The sequence below is a fragment of the Lupinus angustifolius genome, chromosome LG01 (genome assembly GCF_001865875.1).
Source record: "Lupinus angustifolius cultivar Tanjil chromosome LG01, LupAngTanjil_v1.0, whole genome shotgun sequence".
NCBI classification, from domain to species: domain Eukaryota; kingdom Viridiplantae; phylum Streptophyta; class Magnoliopsida; order Fabales; family Fabaceae; genus Lupinus; species Lupinus angustifolius.
In genome coordinates, this window is record NC_032009.1 from 25,788,576 (window position 1) to 25,810,740 (window position 22,165).

General features: G+C 30.2%; 1 protein-coding gene across 3 annotated transcripts; it reads left to right on the top strand.

Annotated features, from left to right (window-relative positions):
- On the top strand, nucleotides 4,384–19,229 carry LOC109358578 (probable LRR receptor-like serine/threonine-protein kinase At5g63710). Of its 3 annotated transcripts, XM_019602899.1 has the most exons (11): nucleotides 4,390–4,840; nucleotides 5,185–5,314; nucleotides 5,445–5,516; nucleotides 5,709–5,852; nucleotides 6,271–6,336; nucleotides 6,446–6,516; nucleotides 6,650–6,793; nucleotides 6,990–7,331; nucleotides 7,640–8,034; nucleotides 8,422–8,774; nucleotides 19,217–19,229. In XM_019602899.1, exons 1-10 carry the CDS (start codon nucleotides 4,732–4,734, stop codon nucleotides 8,731–8,733), a joined length of 1,785 nt encoding a protein of 594 aa, XP_019458444.1. In that variant the 5' UTR covers nucleotides 4,390–4,731; the 3' UTR covers nucleotides 8,734–8,774; nucleotides 19,217–19,229. The 3 variants fall into 3 exon arrangements, with proteins under 3 accessions (XP_019458453.1, XP_019458444.1, XP_019458436.1); XM_019602908.1 differs by lacking the exon at nucleotides 19,217–19,229 and having other exon boundaries at nucleotides 4,384–4,840; nucleotides 6,650–6,799; nucleotides 6,996–7,331; nucleotides 8,422–8,971; XM_019602891.1 differs by lacking the exon at nucleotides 19,217–19,229 and having other exon boundaries at nucleotides 4,391–4,840; nucleotides 8,422–8,971.

Below are 22,165 nucleotides of genomic sequence, written 5' to 3' on the forward strand. Positions count from 1 at the left end.
ATATTCTTTCTATCCGAAGGTTTCTAAACATAGGGCGTTTTGGAATGAGAGTCTTAGTTGATGAGATAGGGAGTTTTTGTTTTTTTTATGAAGGTGATGAAATAGAAAGTTAAATTTATTTAGCTAAATTTATGCAAGCAGCTTACAAATCCTTAACTTTATTTATTATGATAAATTTATCCCCCATGGTTACCATGCCAAACAAATTTTAGCTTAAATGTGGCTTTCAAGTTAAAAGAAAAAAATGAAATCACAAAAAAAGCTTGAACTCTTATTTACGATCGATAATTTTATTTCTAATTCTCCTTTTTAGTTGCTTTTAAGCCCAAACAATATTGGACCGAAGATAACCTAAGTTTAAATTCACATGTTAAATTCCCTGAGTAAATAAAGTAAACCTACCTGTCACTCAAACACTCAAATTCATGAACTATTTTTTTTGTTATTGTTTCTAAGTTATCTTATAAGCAACTAATTTATTTCTGAACACGTATTGTCTTTCTTAGTAAGTATTATTCTTAGGACTTGATATTTTAGGTTGTTTTGGAGATCAATATGAATCTTATACCATTAAACCAATATATTATTGATTAACTGAAGAACTATTATATGACAGACTAACCTGTATCCTAACGATTCCACCTTAATTTCTTTTAAACTACTATTTTTATGATTAATCAAATCCTAAATAGTTGTGTCTACATAAATACAAACCTATAAAAGTGTCAGTAATATTTAAAAGTGCAACATTTAAGTTATTATTGGATTAATTTAATTAATATAATTTTATTTTTCAAGCCAGAAATATAATTAATTCATAATCCAACTTATTTAGACAACTAACTTTATTAACTTAGCCTGTGTCACATATGATTAGATATAGCTGAGATTATATAGGAAAACTACAAACATCTCATCTCAACGTACTGCAAAATCATTCTCTCATGTAAATTTATTTTCCTTATTTTTAACATGTGGCATATATTAAAAAAATCCCTATCATCAATTTATGCTTTGATAATCCACCATTAATTATCTATCTCCTAAATCTTAATTTAATTAGTTTTAGAGCTAGAATGAGTTTACATTTAGCTGGGTTAAAAATAAGTTTTGGAGAATCTCACTTATAACTTATAATTCTCTATCCCTTGCACTCCAAGAATTAACTTGTAAACAAACCCTAAAGCGACAGAAAAAATAGTAATCTCTTTTGATGTTCAAACATCACCAAGATGACTTTTCTTAGCCTTTTCTATATAATTAACTAGAACTGGACCTATTATATTATGCTTACAAAACTCCATTATCTACCAATTATGTTATGTGTTAGTTTTAAACTTTATATGTAGAAAACATTAATGATTTTTAATTCTAAATACAAAAATTACCATTGTTTGTCCTATTTTCATTCATATTCACTATTTAGTAGTTCAAGTATTCAACCATTGATAGTGACAGATTTTGACCATAATTTTAGAGGGGGCAACATTATGATTTATACATAAATAACATATGAAATCATTAGAATATATATAAATTTTTAATGTAAAAATAAGTTATTCTTTCATGTTTAAATTCCCAAGAAACATGATAAAAATATAATATAACAAATCTATGAAGAAATTCCAAATATTCGTAAACACAAATAAGTTCATTATCTCTTATAAACATTATATGTATTTTAAACTCAGAAGAATCTAGCATAAAGTTAGTTTTTCAATTCTTTCAAATAGAGAATCAAAATAATGTATGCTTGAGATTGATACAAATATTTTTTTAAGAGAAAAATATATAAAGATAGAAATAACGAAATTAAGAATATCATACATAGCAATGGAATAACCCAACTAAAATTAATTAATAAAAAAATAGTTCACTAACAAAGAATAACATGTCCATGACTAAAATTTGATTCAAGAAACAAACAAATCATAAGTAATCATGTCTTGACTTCATAGGCATATGATAATGTGCCATGAAAAAAGCAATTGAAGAAAACTGATTTATAAAGAGCAAATATGACATTTTTAAGGTGAAAAAATAAATGGGTTTGAGTTGGAGAGTTATCTAAAGCGATATCAGGGGAGGGGAATATGTCATGTGATACTAAAGAGAGTGAAACTTCATAAAGGGTGAGAGTTTTGAAGAGAATATTGAATTTTTTCTTGTCAAATAAGTTATGTAGATAGAAGTATTATTCTTTGAAAGAAGAATATATGCATTAACAATGATTTTATACTTTTTCACTTCATCACCTACCATTCATATTCAATCTTTATTAACTCTAAAAAAAATTAATCTAAATGAATAACAGATGATGTAGTGAATGTATATAAATTTTTATATTAATAAGACATAAATATTATGTCTCCGCCCCTTACCATTGATAATTTGATCCAAATACTGTTTTGTGTTTTATTAATTCTTTTGCATGTACTATGAAACATAATCTTTCTTCAACATCTTGTGTTTTATTAACACGACCACCGTCTTATTCCTTAATTTTGTCATGGGATCAATAGGGCCCCTTAATAAATGAAAAAGTGATATCTATCTATTATTTAAAGAAAATAAAGAATTAAACCAAGACTTTAGGATTTTATAATCCAAACCCAAACTTAGTACAATAATAAATATGTATCCTTCTCAATTGCTCCTTCCTTAGTTCTATATGTTTTTTTTGTTGCTTAAACATCCAACAACAGCAAGCACACTACATAACACTCGCTTAGGTTTGGTTCATTTCTGGAACTTTCAACAACAAACAATGGTTACCAAGTGAACCATGTTTTAACTTTCAAAGGCACTAATTCTTACTATACAAGTTGGATGTATGCAATTCATGATGGAATCATCAAAATCAATCAAATCCAACCCAACCAAACCAATTAAATAGGTTTCGTTTGACATTTCACTTTAATTTAATTTTTGGAACCATTTACCTAAGGTTCCATTGATAAATCCATAGTTTTTTGGGATTATGTAAATCAAATCTAACCAATTTCCCAAAATGTTATATTCACCTTCCCTATCTTATTAGCTACTTGATCCCAAAAAAAAATGCCCCATTTTTGTGACCATCTCCCTCCTTCAGTGACCACCATATCCTTTTCTTCTCGAACAACACCGTGCTCTCCCTTTATCCCTTACTACCCTCTCAAGCTCAGTCTCATTGCGGTCTAAATCGAAAAATCTTAAGGGTTTGTATTTCATGGTCTTCTCATTTCTTTTCTTATTCTCCAAAAATAAACTCGCAAATACACCTTAAGTCTCCTCAAGACTGTTCTCTTTAGGGTCAGCCAAAAATTTGACCTCGGCCACTTACAAACCTAATTTAGCCAAATTGAACCATCCCTTGTTTTTGGTTTTGTTCCTGAATTACAAGTGTCATAATCTTAATCCACCATAAATGCTGCTTACATGTACCTCAAATGTGATGCCATAATTTCTTATCCACTATCAAAATTCATTATTCTTTAATAACACTTTAGTTGAGTCTTCCCTTTCTTCCACCATGGTCCAACAATTTTAGTGCTGCATTATTTACTAATGGTGCTTCTTTTAATATCTAAAGTGGTTCTTTATATTTATTTTGGCCTTTAGAAAAATATGAGTAGGCGCTGTCATGAAACACGAGAATATATAATCAAATCAATTTTAGTGGAAGTTTTATTTGACTCAGCACAAAGATAAGAATGAGATATATGCCTTCAATTTTAGTTCTTTAATATCAAAACAAGAATATCATATGCTGATTAACAAACAAAAATCACATCTCCCAATGGAATTTTATCTGCAAATGTTAGAATTTTGGAGTTGTTGAGAGAATTTTGACAACTGTAATAATATATAAGAAATATCATGGCAAAGATTTATAAACATGTGTCACATCATTTATAATTCATCTGTATATAGTTATAATGTAAAAACTCTTATATTATTGATGCATATATCTTATTCTCATATGACATTAGGTTAAAAAAATTAATGATGCCTTTTGCTTGGAGTTGGAGGAGCATTATTTCACCCATGAAATTATCATTTAAAGAATTGGAGAAAAAAATAATAAAAAATAAAGGGGTTATAAACACTCCATTAAAATAAACAAAGTGAAATCCAAGTTTAGTGGGATTCTCATTCTCTCCCCACCACTGACACTATGACAGACACAATACCAATAATAATACCAAATATATCTCATATTCTTTGCCATTGGCCTCTTGGTATATTCTTTTTATTTTTTTATTTTGATTGGTTCATATATTAAAAGAAAATAATAATAGTTCACCTTGTTTCACTTTTGAGCACTGTTTCTCATTGCATGTGGGTCCCTTGCACTAGTACACATCACTCAATTTCACTTGATCATGACACTTATCATTATGACAACATTAAAGTTCTCCTCTTTCAACTGCTTCTGTGTTCATGGTTGTCTAAAGCAAGCTATTCTAGTATGTTTTTTGTCCCTTCCTTAATTTGCTTGTTCCTCATAATTATAACACTGTTTCTCACTAATATACTAGCTAGATTCTTCTATGTAGATAAAATCAAATACAAGCATAAACATCCTTATCATCAGTATCAAAAATATATATGCATAGCCATGTTTAACATTCGTTCAAAATTTTATTATTATTTATGTGATAAGGTATTCAAATGTTTCTCTTGGTGAATTTTTCTTCCCCTTGAAAATTCTGTTAAGTTTCTCAACCAGGTATCAAAGAGGCTTAAATGGCTCACCCAAATTTTAGTTATGATCCTCTCAAAATATTGATGATGTGGCTGTTATTCCTTAGTGTCTTCAAACTCAGTCATGCAATCAAGGATCCTGATGTAGAAGGTATGGTAAAATTAGCTGATTTTTCCTTCTCACCAGAACCATATATTGTTTAATTTAATTTTTGGTTCCCTATGTTACTGTGTAATGATTTTTATGCTATCAATGAACCATATGATCATACATGTTTGAAATACCTGTTTAAATACTTCACTACAAATGAAAAACTTTAGTTATTATGATGATTTGACACTGTCTTGTTTAATGACAGTGTAAAAAATCATGAGTATATAAAGTTCTATAGTCTATACTGTCTTAAGTGCTAGTACCTGACATTGATATAATTTTCTGTTATATATGTTGACACAATTATTGAACCATTCTAAACTATCTTGGCTAATTTTCAGGAGAAGCTCTGCTAGATTTGTTGAGTTACCTAAATGATTCCAATAATCAAATAGATTGGGATAGTCATTTGGTTAGTCCATGCTTTAGTTGGTCTCATGTCACTTGCAGAAATGGACATGTCATATCTTTGTAAGTTCATATACACATACAAAATACAGCAATGTTTTTTACTATTGTTTTCTTAATCTAACTTTTTTCATAATTTTCTCTTTCTTTTTATTTTGTACTGGAATTTTTTAATGTTTACATTGATTTACAGAACCCTGGCCTCCCATGGATTTTCTGGAACACTGTCTCCCTCAATTGCAAAATTGAATTACTTGGTTAGCTTGTAAGTGTTATCTTGAAAAGTTCATATTTATAGGATTTGGAATTTCTGCTACTGTACTAATCCAGCATATTATATGAAACCATTGTAATATATATCCAAGGATTTTAGTTTAATGAACTGATTTTCTAATGATTTGATTTTTCTTCCTTGCATTATACTTGCTAGCTTGTCTTAATAATACTCTTCATGCAGGGAACTACAGAACAACAATCTTTCAGGTTCCTTACCTGGTTACATTGCCAACTTGACAAATCTACAATATCTGAATCTTGCTGACAATAATTTTAAGGGTTCTATACCAGATACATGGGGTCAACTTACCAGTCTAAAGCATCTGTAAGCGAACAATTTCTATTTTTTATAGGTGTTCCTCCTTTTATGCATAGAAAATGATATAAAGTTTAAAGTTTCTTGGAGGATCAAACAGTATAAAATTGAGTCTGCACAACTTATGTGACCATGTTCCATGGTCAGTAGGTAGTGTCAAGTGCATGGACAAAATAGGATGAAACAAAACAAAGTAGGATTTGGTTTCAACTCTTTCACTTGAACCAAAATGTTATTTTATTCTTGTTCTGTTCCCTTTACAAAATACACATAACATAAAACAGAACATTTACCTTGAATTGTAGGCAAAACAGTAAGTTTTTTAAACAAAGACATTTTGTTTTCAAGACTTTGGTATTTTCTTCTAAGTTTCTGGTATGCCCTATAGGGTATTATTTCCATATTTTGAAGTGTTTTCTTTTGGCAGGGATCTTTCATCAAATGATCTTACTGGAAGTATTCCAATGCAACTGTTTTCAGCTCCAATGTTCAAGTAAATTTTACTAGAACTTCATATTCTCAAGTATTTTCCTTAGTAGCAAATATTTCTCTATACTCTAAAGTCTAAACTTATGCATTATTTTTTGCATTACTACTTTCAGCTTTTCAGATACACACCTTCATTGTGGAGAGGGCTTTGAGCAGCCTTGTGTTCCTAAATCTGAACATCCAGGTTTGTTTGTATAACCAAAAAAATATCACTTTTTTTTGGGTAAATACCAAAGAAAATGTGATTTAGATTGAAGAATATGAACCACATAAGAAAACTTAGCTAGTTGCTTTCTAAAGTTCACCTCTTCCTGCAGCTTCAACACACAAATCAAAACATACAAAGGTTGTAGGTTTTGCAAGTTGTGGTGCATTTGCAATTCTTTGTCTTGGAGCTATCTTTTCATATAGGTACCATCAAATGCAAAGACACAAAAGTGATATCTTTGCCGATGTTTCAGGTAAATTTTCATTTCTATCAAATGCATAGCCAAATTATGCCTGGTAGGAAAATGATTCTTCTCAGTGTTATGAAAATATAGAATACATTTCCCTAGATGTTTAATAAATATATAGCATGGAATTTGGTGAATGATAATATATATTCTATACTATAGTAAAACTCCTTTGGAAAGTAACACCTGATACATTTCACAGGTGAAGATGAGAGAAAAATTTCCTTTGGGCAACTTAGAAGATTCTCGTTGCGTGAACTCCAAGTTGCTACTAAGAATTTCAGCGAAAGCAACGTAATTGGGCAAGGAGGATTTGGAAAAGTTTACAAAGGAACACTATCAGATAATACAAAAGTTGCGGTGAAACGCCTCTCTGATTATAATAACCCTGGTGGAGAGGCTGCATTTGAAAGAGAAGTTCAACTTATAAGTGTTGCAGTTCATAGAAATCTCCTGAGACTCATAGGTTTCTGTACTACTACAACTGAAAGAATCCTTGTATATCCTTTCATGGAAAATCTAAGCGTCGCATATCGACTGAGAGGTAAAAATATTTTGTGCTTTAGACTAGATTGCAGTTTTATCGTCCGAAAATATTTTTTATACATTTATGCTCAACAACTTTGAGTTCTATAACACAAAGTACTAGAATTCTGCATTTATGCATCTATGCTCAACAACTTCCTGTTGTGTGTGCTATTTATTTTTGTAATACAATTTGAAGGGACCTATAGAGATGTCAATAATAGTCCATGTTGAAGCTAAGAGCAATAAAGGAATTGGTTATATGATCCATAACACTTTCCAAGCTTTGTGCTAATTGCTTAACATTATTTCTCAATGCTGCTTTAGATTTAAAATCTGATGAGAAAGGTTTGGACTGGCCAACAAGGAAAAAAGTGGCTTTTGGTACAGCCCATGGTTTGGAGTATCTACATGAACAATGCAACCCTAAGATAATACATCGCGATCTAAAGGCTGCAAATATCCTACTAGATGATGAATTTGAAGCTGTTCTAGGTGATTTTGGACTAGCCAAGTTGGTTGATACAAGAATGACTCATGTTACCACTCAAGTGAGGGGCACAATGGGTCACATTGCTCCAGAATATTTATCAACCGGAAAATCATCAGAAAAGACAGATGTTTTTGGTTATGGTATAACACTTCTTGAACTAGTCACAGGTGAGCGTGCAATCGATCTCTCGCGCCTTGAAGAAGAGGAGGATGTTCTTCTGATTGATCATGTAATATTTTCTATCTTCTTAATGCAGTACTTAACTATAAAACCGGAATCCTTCTTAATGGTTTTTTTATGTATGAATGTATAAGTTCATGTAGGTACTTTAGCTTGGTCATATTAATCCCTCAAATCATAAGTTGTCATCACATTAGTTCCTCAATCTAATTGTTGGATGCTTGAAATATATTATTATATTAGTCTCATATTGCCTAGTATTGGAATAGAGTAGAGTGACCAATGTTATATATTGGACTCAAATATCTTGTCATAAAGTACACCAGATATAAACATAAAATAGAAACACCTCATCAACACTTATGCTCGTGGTAGAACCATGTTAACAAATTCCTTATAATATTATCTCTATTGATGAATGTTGTTCTATAAACAGGTGAAAAAGCTAGTAAGAGAAAATAGGCTGGGGGACATTGTGGATAACAATTTGGAGAGTTATGATACAAAAGAAGTTGAGACAATTCTTCAAGTTGCATTGCTTTGCACACAAGGCTTTCCGGAGGATCGTCCAACAATGTCAGAAGTAGTGAAAATGCTGCAAGGAATTGGTTTAGCAGATAAATGGGCTAATTGGCAGCAACTTGAAGAAACTAGGAATCAAGAATTCTCACTCATGACTCATCAATTTGTTTGGAGTGATGAATCTACTTTTGATCAAGAGGCTATGCACCTTTCCAAAGCAAGATAGGAAGAAATGACGTCAATTTTGAAATACTCATATAGCTGCTTGTTATCATAGAATATATATAATATATACTAATATACATATGCATGTACTTCAATGGATCTAAAGAAAATAGCCATAAGATAAGAGGGTTACTTTCTGGTTTTAATATGTGTATCACAACAGAAACTTCCATTTGTAACCTTGGATGCTTGTAATAGTTGCTATATATATAGCTTTCTTATATTTCCTAGTTTCTTTATTTATTTAGGCTCATCACTTCAACTTCAAAGGAGTCAAAGCTTATGGATGATATAAGAGGTTGTAAGTTTATAACTTCTGTGATTGTTTGGAAGTGAAAAACAAATTTACTCAAAATGATTTTGTTTCATAGTATTCAAATAATGTTATAAACTTAAAAATATTTGACAGTTAATTAAATGAATTGTAGAGACATGCTTTTCTATGTTCATAAGCTATGTATGTAACGCATTGACGTAAAACTTTCTGCATGTGTCTGTTATTGCATGTTCTGAACATAATATAAAAGCTAAAAGTTCTGTCAAAAAAGAAAACAAATAAAGAAAGCTATTAAGAATAGGTTTTTGCATATTTGAGTAGAACAAATCCTGGGCACTAGGCTTTAATATTAGTATTGAACTTTTCTTTTCTTATTTTGTTACTTAATTTGAAGCAAGTGAACCTGATTAATGAACTGAGTCAAATAACTATTAAGCTAACACCCTAACAAACACTGCATGGTAGAATCTGTTACCCATAATTATGTACTGGATTTGAGGGAAGCTTTTGTCTGAGTAAGGATTCAAATTATTGATTATATAGCGTAGCTTAGTACACTAGTCATGACTCATGAAAAATTGCTTTGTTTTAAGTTGTATATCAACCGTTGTTGTGAGAACCGGACCGTACTGGACGGTCGACCAATTTCACTACTGACCGGACTTGAAAACGGCTCGGGTTTACCGTCTTAATCGAGTGAACGTTGAATCGCTTTGAACTGGGGAAATTCCAGTCCGACCGTGTTAAACCCGGTTAAACTGGATTAACCCGGGAAGTAAACCGGACGGTTTACTTAAAAATTAAAAAATGAAACAATACTCTAATATTTTGCTTTACTCTAGTCCAAAAAATGAAGAAATTTGACTTCAATGTAATTATTATACATGATTATTAATTATATAAAAAAAATCATTTATATATAATTAATATATTCATAAATAAAAAAGATTAATTATGTATGAAATCACCAGGTCATACCAAACAGTTTAACTGGTTAAACCTAATACGAGACTACTTTCGATTTGACATCCAACTCGAGTTTCACAACATTGATATCAACTATCCACCCACTCTGATATTTTGCCTTTAGTTATTGTTATAAACTTTTTTACATAAATTGATTTAATTAGTCTAACTACTAACTCACTAAGTGACCTAATAACTTGATTAGGTGATTGATGGATCCAAATTTGATAATATTTATTATTTATACTATATCAAAATATGACAAATAAATGATGGTGATATAATTTTATATAACCTAAAAATATATTAGAAGTAATAATATAAATTTATTTTCAGGGTTATATGGCACCACTTCTCGATACACGGATATAATAAATATTAAGTGTAAATTATCTTATGAGGGGTCTCCTCTATTTATAGAGAAATTAGATATGGTATATTCGCTGGTAAATGTTGTAACTATGGCAAGCCGTTCTGCCAGGTCAGTCAGAGAAAGATGTGGGTCCCTTTATTCATTGTCGAGCGGCCTTGACGTGCCTGTACTTTAACTAATATAGTGTTTTATCTTGGTTGAGTTGTTTTGTCACCTGCTCAAGTTGTCATAGCAATATATTAGATGTCTCCTTACCACATGGTAGAGGGTAGTCTAGTGTTTAGATAACATATTCACCTTCGTTGTATATCTTATTTTTATCATCCTTTCTTCAATTAGGTCGACCAATCAAATATGATCAACAACTGCATGAGCCAAATCTTATGTCCTATATTTAGCCCTTATGTGTTGTCTCGCTCTCAACATATCTGGGAACCAGAATGGAGCAGTAAGCAAACACCAATTAAAACATAAAGTTTCTGAAATATTTTTAATTGGAAAATGCAAGCTCTCCTTCTTTTAAAAAGCAAAAAAAAGAAGTCTTTGGAATGTTGCTTGACACGCACACATCTTGATATATAAAGTCGAGGAAGGTATTAAATGACTGCGATGATAAGTCAAAACATTGGGACATAGCTTTTCTGTGCTCGAGAATTGAGAGATGAGACTTCAACAAAGCTTCCTCATTGACCACTTTCTACCAGCTCGACCACTTCTCTTGCCACCACATCTTCTCTTCCACAATATTGTGACACTCTAAATATTATGAGATATAATTAATCATAAAAATATTTAATAATTAAAATTTTAATTTAAATATATTTTTCAATCAATCATAACTTATAGCACATAAAGTAACACAAAGCAGAGAATGGAAATTCGTGAAATGAATTATTCCAATTATTAAAAAGTAATATGAGAAGACTTTGCATTTAGTTTTAAATCTATTGAGTCAACCTGTTTAGTATTAAAAGTATACGATACCTTTATTTAGAGTCATTTTGATTCTTTTTTATAGGATCTTTCTAAATTTTGAAGTATTGTTATCAAAATAATTTCATTAATTTGCATTTAATGGATAGAGAAGAGTTGTAATAATGAAAAAATAATTTTGTTAAAATACATCTAATTTGACATACTTATTGAAACTAAATATATTAAGGAACCTTCCTAATTTCGGTGAAAGTACCCAAAATGGTCCATGGTCTTTTTACTTATTTTAATTATAGCATTTTTTAAATAAATTAGATTTTAAGCCTGTTTGGCTATTCTTTTCAATTATTAACGTGTTTCTATAGATAACATATGAAGAAAAAAATGTAAAAGTTTTTAAATTATTATTACGTTACTCGCTCATAATTCATATTGTAATTATCATCGATTCTTAAATAAAAATAATATATATTAATAATGAATGAGGATGATATACACGCAATGTAAAAACCGGTACATTATATACACAAAGTCTTCTTATATTACTTTATATTGGAATAAAAAACTGTTGTATCATTGGTACATACTTTACTCATACTACTTTTACTCTATATATAGTTTTTTTCTTATGGATCAAGAAATAATAAATTATTGTTATACATATCATTAAGTAAATTATATATGATTTAATATCTATGTGAGGATGATATATAATAGCTTTTAAACTATCATCATGTTATTTATTATTTGTTAATTATTACTTATTGTTAAATCAAAGTAATGCAACCATACTTATTTTTAAATTAAATGATCCATATGGTACTAGAGATGAGTTCTTATTTTTGTTTTTATTGTTATGGGTCAAAGTTCATTTCATTATAAATAAAAGAAAAAAATATCATACCAAATTATTTTTGCATTTTTTTTACAACACCCCCTCTCAATGAGAGTCCACTCAATAAATGATATAATCAATAACATATAGGAGGTGATTTTTTACTTTATTTTCATAGAAAAGATAGTGTAAGTATAGTTTTCTATATTAACCTGACCTTATTTTTTTTGGGAGAGAAGAAGAGATTTTTGAAGTCTTACATATTGTCGTATACAATGTTTTGCAATAATAATAATAATAAAAAAAAGGAAAAACAAAATAATAATAAAGATTTAAAATTTATAATTAATGAATTATATTTTTATTAATGTGAGACAATATGTGAGACCGACAGAAAAAACATATGTATAAGCCTTATACTGTGTTGTTTTGAGTGGTCCATGGTATGATATAATATTAGAAGGATGATGAGAGGGTGTTTGGTGATGGTAGTAATTTTATGTCTTCCTCGTTATTCGGGTTCGCTCCCGCTGACACCGACATATTGGAATTCAACGGTTGTGATTCACTCATTCCCTATGACGTGTTTCACGGAACATACATTTGATGGTCACAGCTATACCCTTTCATAAGCACCAATACTACATTCCTACATAAATAGAGGATAACCAACTCATGCATAATCATTACCATTTCATAATTTAATTATTGATCTTTAGTTAGAACATTAGGACAGGAAGAAATGGATGATTCATTCTCCTTAATTTTCGGGATGTGAATGAAAGGGGAAAGAAAAATAATATTTTCAACAATTTAGTTGTATTCAATAAAGGTCAGAAGAAAAAAATTTCGAGAGGTATTGTGTTGTTGTTTGACCGTGCCGGGGAAAGTATAGGACAGGGAAATTGTGAAAGTTGGGATAGCGAAAGGCTAAAAAATAATAAGGCAATAATGAAGGAATCACAACACATCTTACTGTAAGGTAAAGTGTATCTTAAAGAATGAAGTTTATTTGTAAAATAATAGTGTCTCCATGTATCTAATTAATATAATTTTATTGAAAAGTATAAAAATAATAGTTTTGTTTTTATAATTTTAAAGTATCATTTTTTTATTAGATAGAGACATAGATGTGGACAGCTGATCCCCACTTTATCTTAAATACTCATTTTGTCTTATTCTATTTGTTTGACTGTGAGGCAACTGCTGGTAGCAGGTAATAGGTTGGTTGGTTGACCAGCAGCAGCAGGTTGTTCCTATGGGAATTGAACTAAAAGCTGCTTCTTTAAAATAAAGAAAATACAGGTTACGAGAGAATTGCTGTTATCTCTTATCAAGTTTTCTACTTGTTTAAGAACTATAAATTAACATTGAAAAAATATATTAATTAGAGTAAATTAGATTGACACTCCTGAGTTTTAGTGAAATTATATAAACCACTTATCATTTTTCTACACTTACACAAACCTCCCATAGTTTTTATGCAATTAGAGTAAATTACACAAACCTCCCCTGAGTTTTTAGTGAAATTATACAAACCACTCATCACTTTTTATACTCATATATTATTTGGACGTGTCTCCACAATATATCATATTTTGTTTAACTTCATTGCATTTATTCATTTTTTGTTTAAAAGATTACACTTATTTCTTATGCAGGGGTGGTCAATGTAATGAAAGTTTAAAAAATAGGGGAGATTTGTGTAGGTGTAAAAAAATGAGGGGTGGTTTGTGTAATTTCACTAAAACTCAGAGAGTGTAGTGTAATTTACTCTATTAATTATTTCTTGATATATAAAAGAATATTTATTCAGATTAAATTTTATATTTTCTCTTTCTAACCAATGCGCTCATTAAATTGGGTAAGGTCTAACTAAATTTCTACGTAACTCAAAGCATATTAATTAAGACACTTATAATCATTCTCCTTAATTATTTTCTCTTATTTAAAGAGAAAAATCATAAGTTGAAATACAGAGATTTTGTATGATGAGTTAAAATACATGAATTATCAGTTTAAGTCCACCTAGTTCATGAATCTAATAAATCAACCTATAATTAGTTCGAGATTAGTTATTAATATAATGAGCTTAATTTTCTACATTAATTCATAAACCAAAATTGTCAAGTTAATTATTGACCTACATCTTAAAATAATTTCAAATTACTCGTCTCATTACAGCCTCTTATCTTGATATAGCAGTCATACTCTAGGTGAAAAGGTGTAGTGATCATTTACTATATGGATGAAACTAATGGTATGTATATATTTTATGCAGTGGAACTTGATAAATCTCATATCAATTAATAAATGTAGATCAGGTTTTAATTTTTATTATTGCATTTTAATCTCTAAAATAATATTCAAGTGACATTCTAGAGGGGATATTTTCACAGGTACAATAATATACTCACTCTACCTTAGAAATTTTTGTAGCTCAATATACATTTACACTGGCATGTTAATTTCTTAAAATAAAATAAAAATTAAGTGGGAGTCGTGAATTTAGGGAGAGATTCATACTAACAGTGTACTTAGTCTCTCACTCACTCGGGATACTGGTATCTAGTAAGAGAAAAAAAATGAATATTTTACTTGCAGCATAGTATAAATATCTGAATCATTTCAATGTTGATTTTTCAATGAATGCATCTGTACTACTTTTATGATGTTGCATAACTACAATACTTTGGTTTATTTTACATTATCTTACAACTAGTTCAGTAGATAATAATAACTAGAGACTGAACATTATAATGTTGTTCAATTCATGTATTTAACATCATCTAATGAGATAAAGACTTAATTATTGTTAGTTTCGCTTGGGGTAATCGAGTTTATATAAGCTAATTATATAACATGTGAATAGGTACTAAATAGCCACATTAGTGTAGTGTGAGTCAGTACCTTCTGTCTCTTTTTAACTCACACAGTCACACACACATGGTCTCCCTATATATAAGAACATATATGTGGGTTAGGGTTTTCTGGGTGAGAGGATGAGGGGAGGCATACATCAAAACTTCGATTCATCAGATGGGTTTTTTTTGTTGAGGAGAATGTTGGCTGGCTCGAGGCTTTTAACAATTGAAAGTTCATCGTAGTTTCAATGAAGTGAAAAACTATAAGACTTCGGACCAGGCTTCATTCCCCTCAAAACTTGTTTGCTTATTTGAAGAGACTACATGTATATTTATGCTTTTGTGGTTAATATGCTTTAGTTGAGAGGAATGTTGTTCCTTTCAAAGTTTCCATGGTTAGTACCTCTAACCCTAAAAATTTCTCAAACAAGGCTTCATTCCCCTCGGCGAGACCTTCTTATTAGGTGCTACTAGTAAAAAAAATTCAATTTGTTTATCATGTTCTCATTAAAACTTTAACCAAAATTTTCAATTTGTTTATCATGATCTCATTAAAACTTCAACCGGTCCTTATTTCTGTTGGTAGGGTTTCTTCTTCTTTCATCTTAATTTTTATCAGATACATATATCACAAGAGAAAGCTCTTTTAATGTTAGAATTTGCAAGGTCAGAATTTTATTTTAAATTCTTATTAAGAAGATTATAATTTGATGTTACCCTTCCTAACTGGATTTTCATTTAAATGTGACTAACCTTATGTAGTTTTATATATGCTGGCTTCTTCCAGGTTCCAAGCAAGCTTGAAGTTCAAGACTACCACTTAAAAAGGATGAGTTTATATACTTTTGTTATGGTTGAATCACTTTGTTTCAATATTGCAACAACAACAAAAAAACAAATAGTTTCAGTTGTATCTTTTTTTATTAGATTGTATAACTATGCTCAAATATCAGATATATTGCTGTACATTTTTTCCACATCTGAAGCACTTGTAAGAAAAATTAGCCCCTCCTCCACGCTACATCGTGTTTCTCTCTCTGTCACAAAAGAGAAGGAGAAAGAAAGAGATAGAGTCATGCATACATCTGCATCTTCAAGTTTCCCTAGTTTCCTGCAATATTAATTTCAGGGTAATTATAGTTACACTACACATAAGAAATAAACACAAACTTTATAGATGTTATATGCAAAACATCTACATTAGAAAGAGAGACAAATCTTGTTTATTTTTTTGAATCATCAGAAAGTTAAGGAATTTAGTCAAGGGGGTACCTAACCCGAAAAATGTGATTTTAATATAAACATTTGTCAAAAAGTCCTATACTTTTTTGAGATTTTTGCATTTAACTTCTTAGTATAACCAACACTTTTTTTAATTTACTTTTAACATTTCACAGACTACTAGGTAAAATGGCTATAACATTAGTAAATAAACTGTCTAATCAATTATCCCCTGAGTGTTTACATTCACATGAACAAGAAAACTGTATTAGCATGAACAGGTAAAGCCTATCAGAAGTGAAATTCTTTTTCTGAACTATAGCCTCTAGGTCTTTCTAGCCTTTCGAACTCTAATAACATCCCCTCAATTCTGAAACCCCTTTCAGCTTTTTTGAATTAACCAGTTTTCAGTTCAGACTGGTGAAAAGTATAGGGAAGGGATATAACTTCACTATTCATTGTAATAAAAAAAACATAATTTCATGAATCTGATTGAATGTACTTCAGGTAAAATAACAGTACCCCAGTAAAAAAAATAGTAAATTAAGTGATAAATTTCTTTGTGCATTAATATATATGATGTGAGCAATGTTTGAACTTTGAACTATGAAACTTAATTAATTAATGTATTGAATTTATTGTCGGGGTAATTCACCCGTATGGTGTACCTTGACCGAAAAATAACAGTTTTGGTACACATTTTAGAAAAATTATAAAACTAGTGTAACTTTACTGAAATCGGCAATGAAATTGCCGATTTCTATATTTTTTTGCTGACTTCCCCCAAAATCGACACTAGGAGGAGTTTTATTAAACTATAATTTTTTTAGCCTCTCCCCCTAAATCATCAAAGGGAGAGATTTTTATTTTTTTCCTCCCCTAAATCGGCAATGGGAGAGGAGTTTTTGTTTTTTCCCTCTCCCCCTAAATCAGTAATGGGGAAGTTTTTGATTTTTTTTTAATTTTTCCCCTAAATCGACAATGTGGGAGTTATATTATTAGTTTTAGGGTTTATTTTTTCAAACACTAACCCTAACAACACACAACATAATAATTTTTGCCATTCCAGAAAAAACAATTAAAATTTTAATAGTATCAGATTTTGTTTTTTGTATAATATTAGTGTTACAAAAAATATTCATTATCGTGTTTTGTTGTTAGGGTCGACAAAAATTATTGTGTTGTGTGTTGTTAGGTTAGTGTTTGAAAAAGTAAACCTTAAAACTAATAATATAACTCCCAGATTGCTGATTTAGGGGGGAAATTAAAAAAAAATAAAAAACTTCCCCATTGCCGATTTAGGGAGAGAGGGAAAAAACAAAAAAACAAAAACTCCCCCATTACCGATTTAGAGGTAGGAGAAAAAAAAATATATATAAATCTCCCACATTGACCATTTAGGGGGGAGAGGGTAAAAAAATTATAGTTTAATAAAATTCCCCTTGTGCCGATTTTGGGGGGAGTCAGTAAAAAAATACAGAAATCGACAATTCCATTGCCGATTTCAGGAAAGTTACACTAGTTTTATAATTTTCCTAAAAATTGCACCAAAACCATAATTTTTCAGTGAAGATGCACCATATGGGCGAATTACCCGTTTTTGTTGTATAATGAAATGCCACTAGTGAATATTTAAAGCGTGCACTAGTTGCTGCAGTTGCTAAGGTACATGTGAAAGTGTGAATGAAAGAATGGATAAAATAGCATGAATACAAAGTGTCTTTCCTAATACCATCAAGTAACTTATAAAATATAAACTAATGGACTATATTTGGACAAAATAAATAACTTATAATTAATAAGCTACAATAGGTAACTTATAATCTATAGCTTATACCCTATAGACTATATATTTTAACATGTATAAGCTAATATTGTAAGTATTTTGATTCCATATAACTTGCATACTTTCAGCTAAACTATCAATTAGTTGCACAAAGTCATAGAGAATTAGGTGTGTCGAACCATGAACAAATACAATATTTGGAACAACAAATTTTTATTCCTAGAACTATGGAGATAAAAGATATGTTCAAACATTTAACTAGAAGTTACTAGTGGCACTATTTATAGTGTAGATAAATTATATCTATGACCAGCTTCCATTATGATCATGACAACTCAGATATCTTGCATGCATAAGATGATGCAAATTAAAACCATGGAAAAAGGTGAAAAACGGTGCTTTTCTTTATCTTCATATACTATATATGTGTCTGATAGAGAGTGCTTGTATCTGCATACATGTGTGTTTTGGTGTAATATATTTATGGAGCTTTTAAAATTGTTGAAAACTCACAAACCAAGTTAAGTAAAAGATGTCCAATCCTTCTATTTCTTACATTGTTTTTGATGTACTTATTTTCCATTTTCCTATACTAGAGAGATCCTAACTTGGAAAAGATACATAGATTATGAATTTGTTTCATGACAAACTTGGTGTCTTTAAATAAGGGAAACAAATCTACTCCTTTGTTCACAGCTTCCTCCATCATTATTGAAAATACAATTCATTCTCATTGATTTATTAAAATTGATTGATTTACAAATAAGGCTATAGTGCTATATATTGAAGCACATTGCCTTGTAAAAATAAAAAAGTAACTAAATGAAAAACTAACTCTAACTAATTCTCCTAACAAACTAATAAACATATGTTGCAAAACAATTTCAACATGTATTAAATGTATAAAATGAGTAAAACGCGACAATTACAAGAATTGTTCAACCAATACTTCACCTGATTTTCTAACCAATTAATCGATTAACTGTAATGTCAATCAATAAATATTTACCCATTTAATCGATTAACTATCCAGTTAATCAATTGACTGTTATTGTTACTCTCTTGTTTCCATGGTAACTTTGTTTTCCAATAATAATCAATTTATTATCACTTCATTTGTTTTTTTCTTTTGGCCATCCAATCAAAATAGCTAAAAATCATTCTATCATTTTCTTTTTATAAGTTTTTTCCTTCCATTTACTTTCCAAACCAAACATATAGCATCAGAGATGCATATATATATATATATATATATATATATATTGAGGAATGAAGATCTATTTTCTCTATTGGTGTTCTCATTTGTATCTTCGACAAGTCAAAATGTGTAATATAATTGAAAAAGATAGTTATAAAAATATAGAGTAATATTTTATATTATTTCGTATAATTCTATTGAACATAGACATGAAAACATGATTTTTGTTGGACATAGGATCTCTCCCTAGTTGAGATGCATTGTGCGTGCACATGTGTTGTATGAATCTATCTTCTCAGCTTATGTTCACGTGTATACATTATGAGAAGTGATGGGTCTCATTTGTGTATGCATCCTTTCCTATCAATCCCATCCGGTGACGTATTTAGGACTCGAAGATAGGGTATGCAACATAGGCTAAAAATTTAGATAATAAAAATCATTATATATAAAATGATGAAAACATTAATATAAAAATTACAAATTTAAATATATCAATTAAATAATTTATGTATTTTATAATTGATCTCATGTGACTTCATATTTTTTAATTGTTAAATTATCAATTCGTTGTTAATGTTATTGAACACTTCTCGTTGTCAATGTTATTGAACATTTCTCAATCAATATAAATGATTAGATAGTCTTTCATCCATGCATTTCTCATTCAATTCAACCTATTTTTTATAACTTTCATAGTTGAAATGACTTTTTCTATCAATGTTGTGGAAACAATTAAAATCATTTTTAACTTCAAAAAAATAAGTTAATGGGAATATAATGTGTTTTTCACTTTCAAACAACTTATCTAAAAAATTATTCATTCCTTTAGAAGCGAATTCAATACTACTACACATTTCAATGATGTTAAACTAATTGAACAAAAAACACAGGAATAAAACTTTGCAAACAATCAATTTTGATATATTAAAATTAGAGAACAAATTGGTTAAACTCAAACAAGATATACAAAAAATAATTGAGTATTCATTTTAGAGAAACGATCATGAAATTCTTTAAGTTACATATTCATAATAGTATAAAATTATTTAGCACGATGAAGCGTATCATGTTGTTTACAAAAAAAATATTTTAGACTTGTAAAGTAATTGACAATATACTTATTTTTAAAAATTCAGGGTCTCCATTTGCACACCATGAAGTGCATGTAGAACTGTCACTGATCCCATCTGTATTTTCTTTTACACATTGTCAATTCCACTTCGTGTCTAACCCCTTCAACATTGTGCCTCATACGATATATATCACACTGTGCATACACACTCTAATACACATATATTCCACCAGTCACAACTCAGAACATTATCCTATCCTGATCCTACGGTATTGTAGGGCTTGACATTATTTGACATGTAACACACTATGTGCTATAATCTATAATGGCCTAACATGCATGGGACCACATCCATAAATATGTTAAGTACATAGGTGTATTAGGAGGGACTAAGGTCCAGATAATTAACATGAAAAAACTTCTTCATTTTCCTCTTTAAGTTATTTTTTATATGCAATTTTTTTTGACAGAAATGAGAAGAGAAAAATTGTGCTGTGCTCAAAGATTGAACTCAAATACTAATATTTATGTCTTACAACTCTATCAATTGAATTGACTCTCATATTAGTTGATTACCTACCGCATGCAAAGACTTCTTTGCAATCAAAGATCAAAACTTGGCAACTAATTGACTTCAAAATGAAGGTTTTTAGGTGATCTTAGATGTATGATATATTCAAAAAGGGTTTGTGGACTAACCATATGCCAAGGATGATAGTTAAATGAGCTTAATAATAAAAGGTTTAGAGTTCCCCCTAAATGGATGACAGATTATATTGTCTAGAACCTTCTATTTTAATTTCCCTTTTAAGAAATTACTTTTCAATCAAGATGTTGTCAAGTGTAGGGTTAACATCATAATTAGGATTTACTTATTATATTTAAGTTGAATGGCTTTCCTTTGATGATATATGAAAAATATCTAGAGCATTGCTCAATCTCTCTTGTTCTCTCTAATTTCCAGAATTATTAACACTATTGGTAGAAACCCTCTATCAATTTGGTGCTTTCGTCTTGCTCATGCCTCCTAAAAACTCTTCTCAACCTCTTGATGATCATTTGAGCAACATTATGAAGAAACTCTCTTCTATGAAGCTCCATTTTGCTGCTAGACATGAGCTTATGCAACAAACCATGAACACTAGACATGAAGAGCTACAATTTGTCATTTCAGATCTGAAATCACAGATCCAATCTAAACCACCTCCTTCCCCACCCCCTAGTTTCTCTAACCAATCATTCTCCACCTCCACTCACTCTTCTACCTCCAATCCGTACCCTAATCTCAAACCCCAAAGTTAAATCTCCACTCATTTGATGGATCTGAACCATTGGACTGGATTTTTCAGGCAGAGCAATTCTTCCAACTGTACCAGATTACTCCTAAAAACGTATGGAGTTAATCCCTTTTTCCATGATAGGAGAAGCACTCATCTGATATAAATGGATGTTCCAAAATCAGCAGCTCACAACCTAAGATGATTTTACTAAAGACTTACAACAATGTTTTGGTCCATCAACTTATGATAACCACCAAGCAGAGCTCTTCAAACTGAGACAATTTACCACTGTTACTGATTACCAAAGGCGTTTTGAAAAGCATTCTAACAAAGTGGTAGGTCTTCCTCCAAAAATGATGTTAAATTGTTTTATTTGTGGTCTTAAGGTTGAAATTCGTAAGGAGTTAGCCATTTTACAACCTCATTCAATTAGTCATGCTATGAGTTTAGCTAAGTTGATTGAGAGTATAATAAATGATGAAAAACCAATGACATGTTTTCCAAGACCCACTAATCAGCACAACGTTTCACCTTCCACTGGATCTGTCTCTGCACCACAAAATAAAGTGGCCATTAAACGTTTAACTACAACCCAGATGCAAGAATGTAGAGCCCAGGGTCTTTG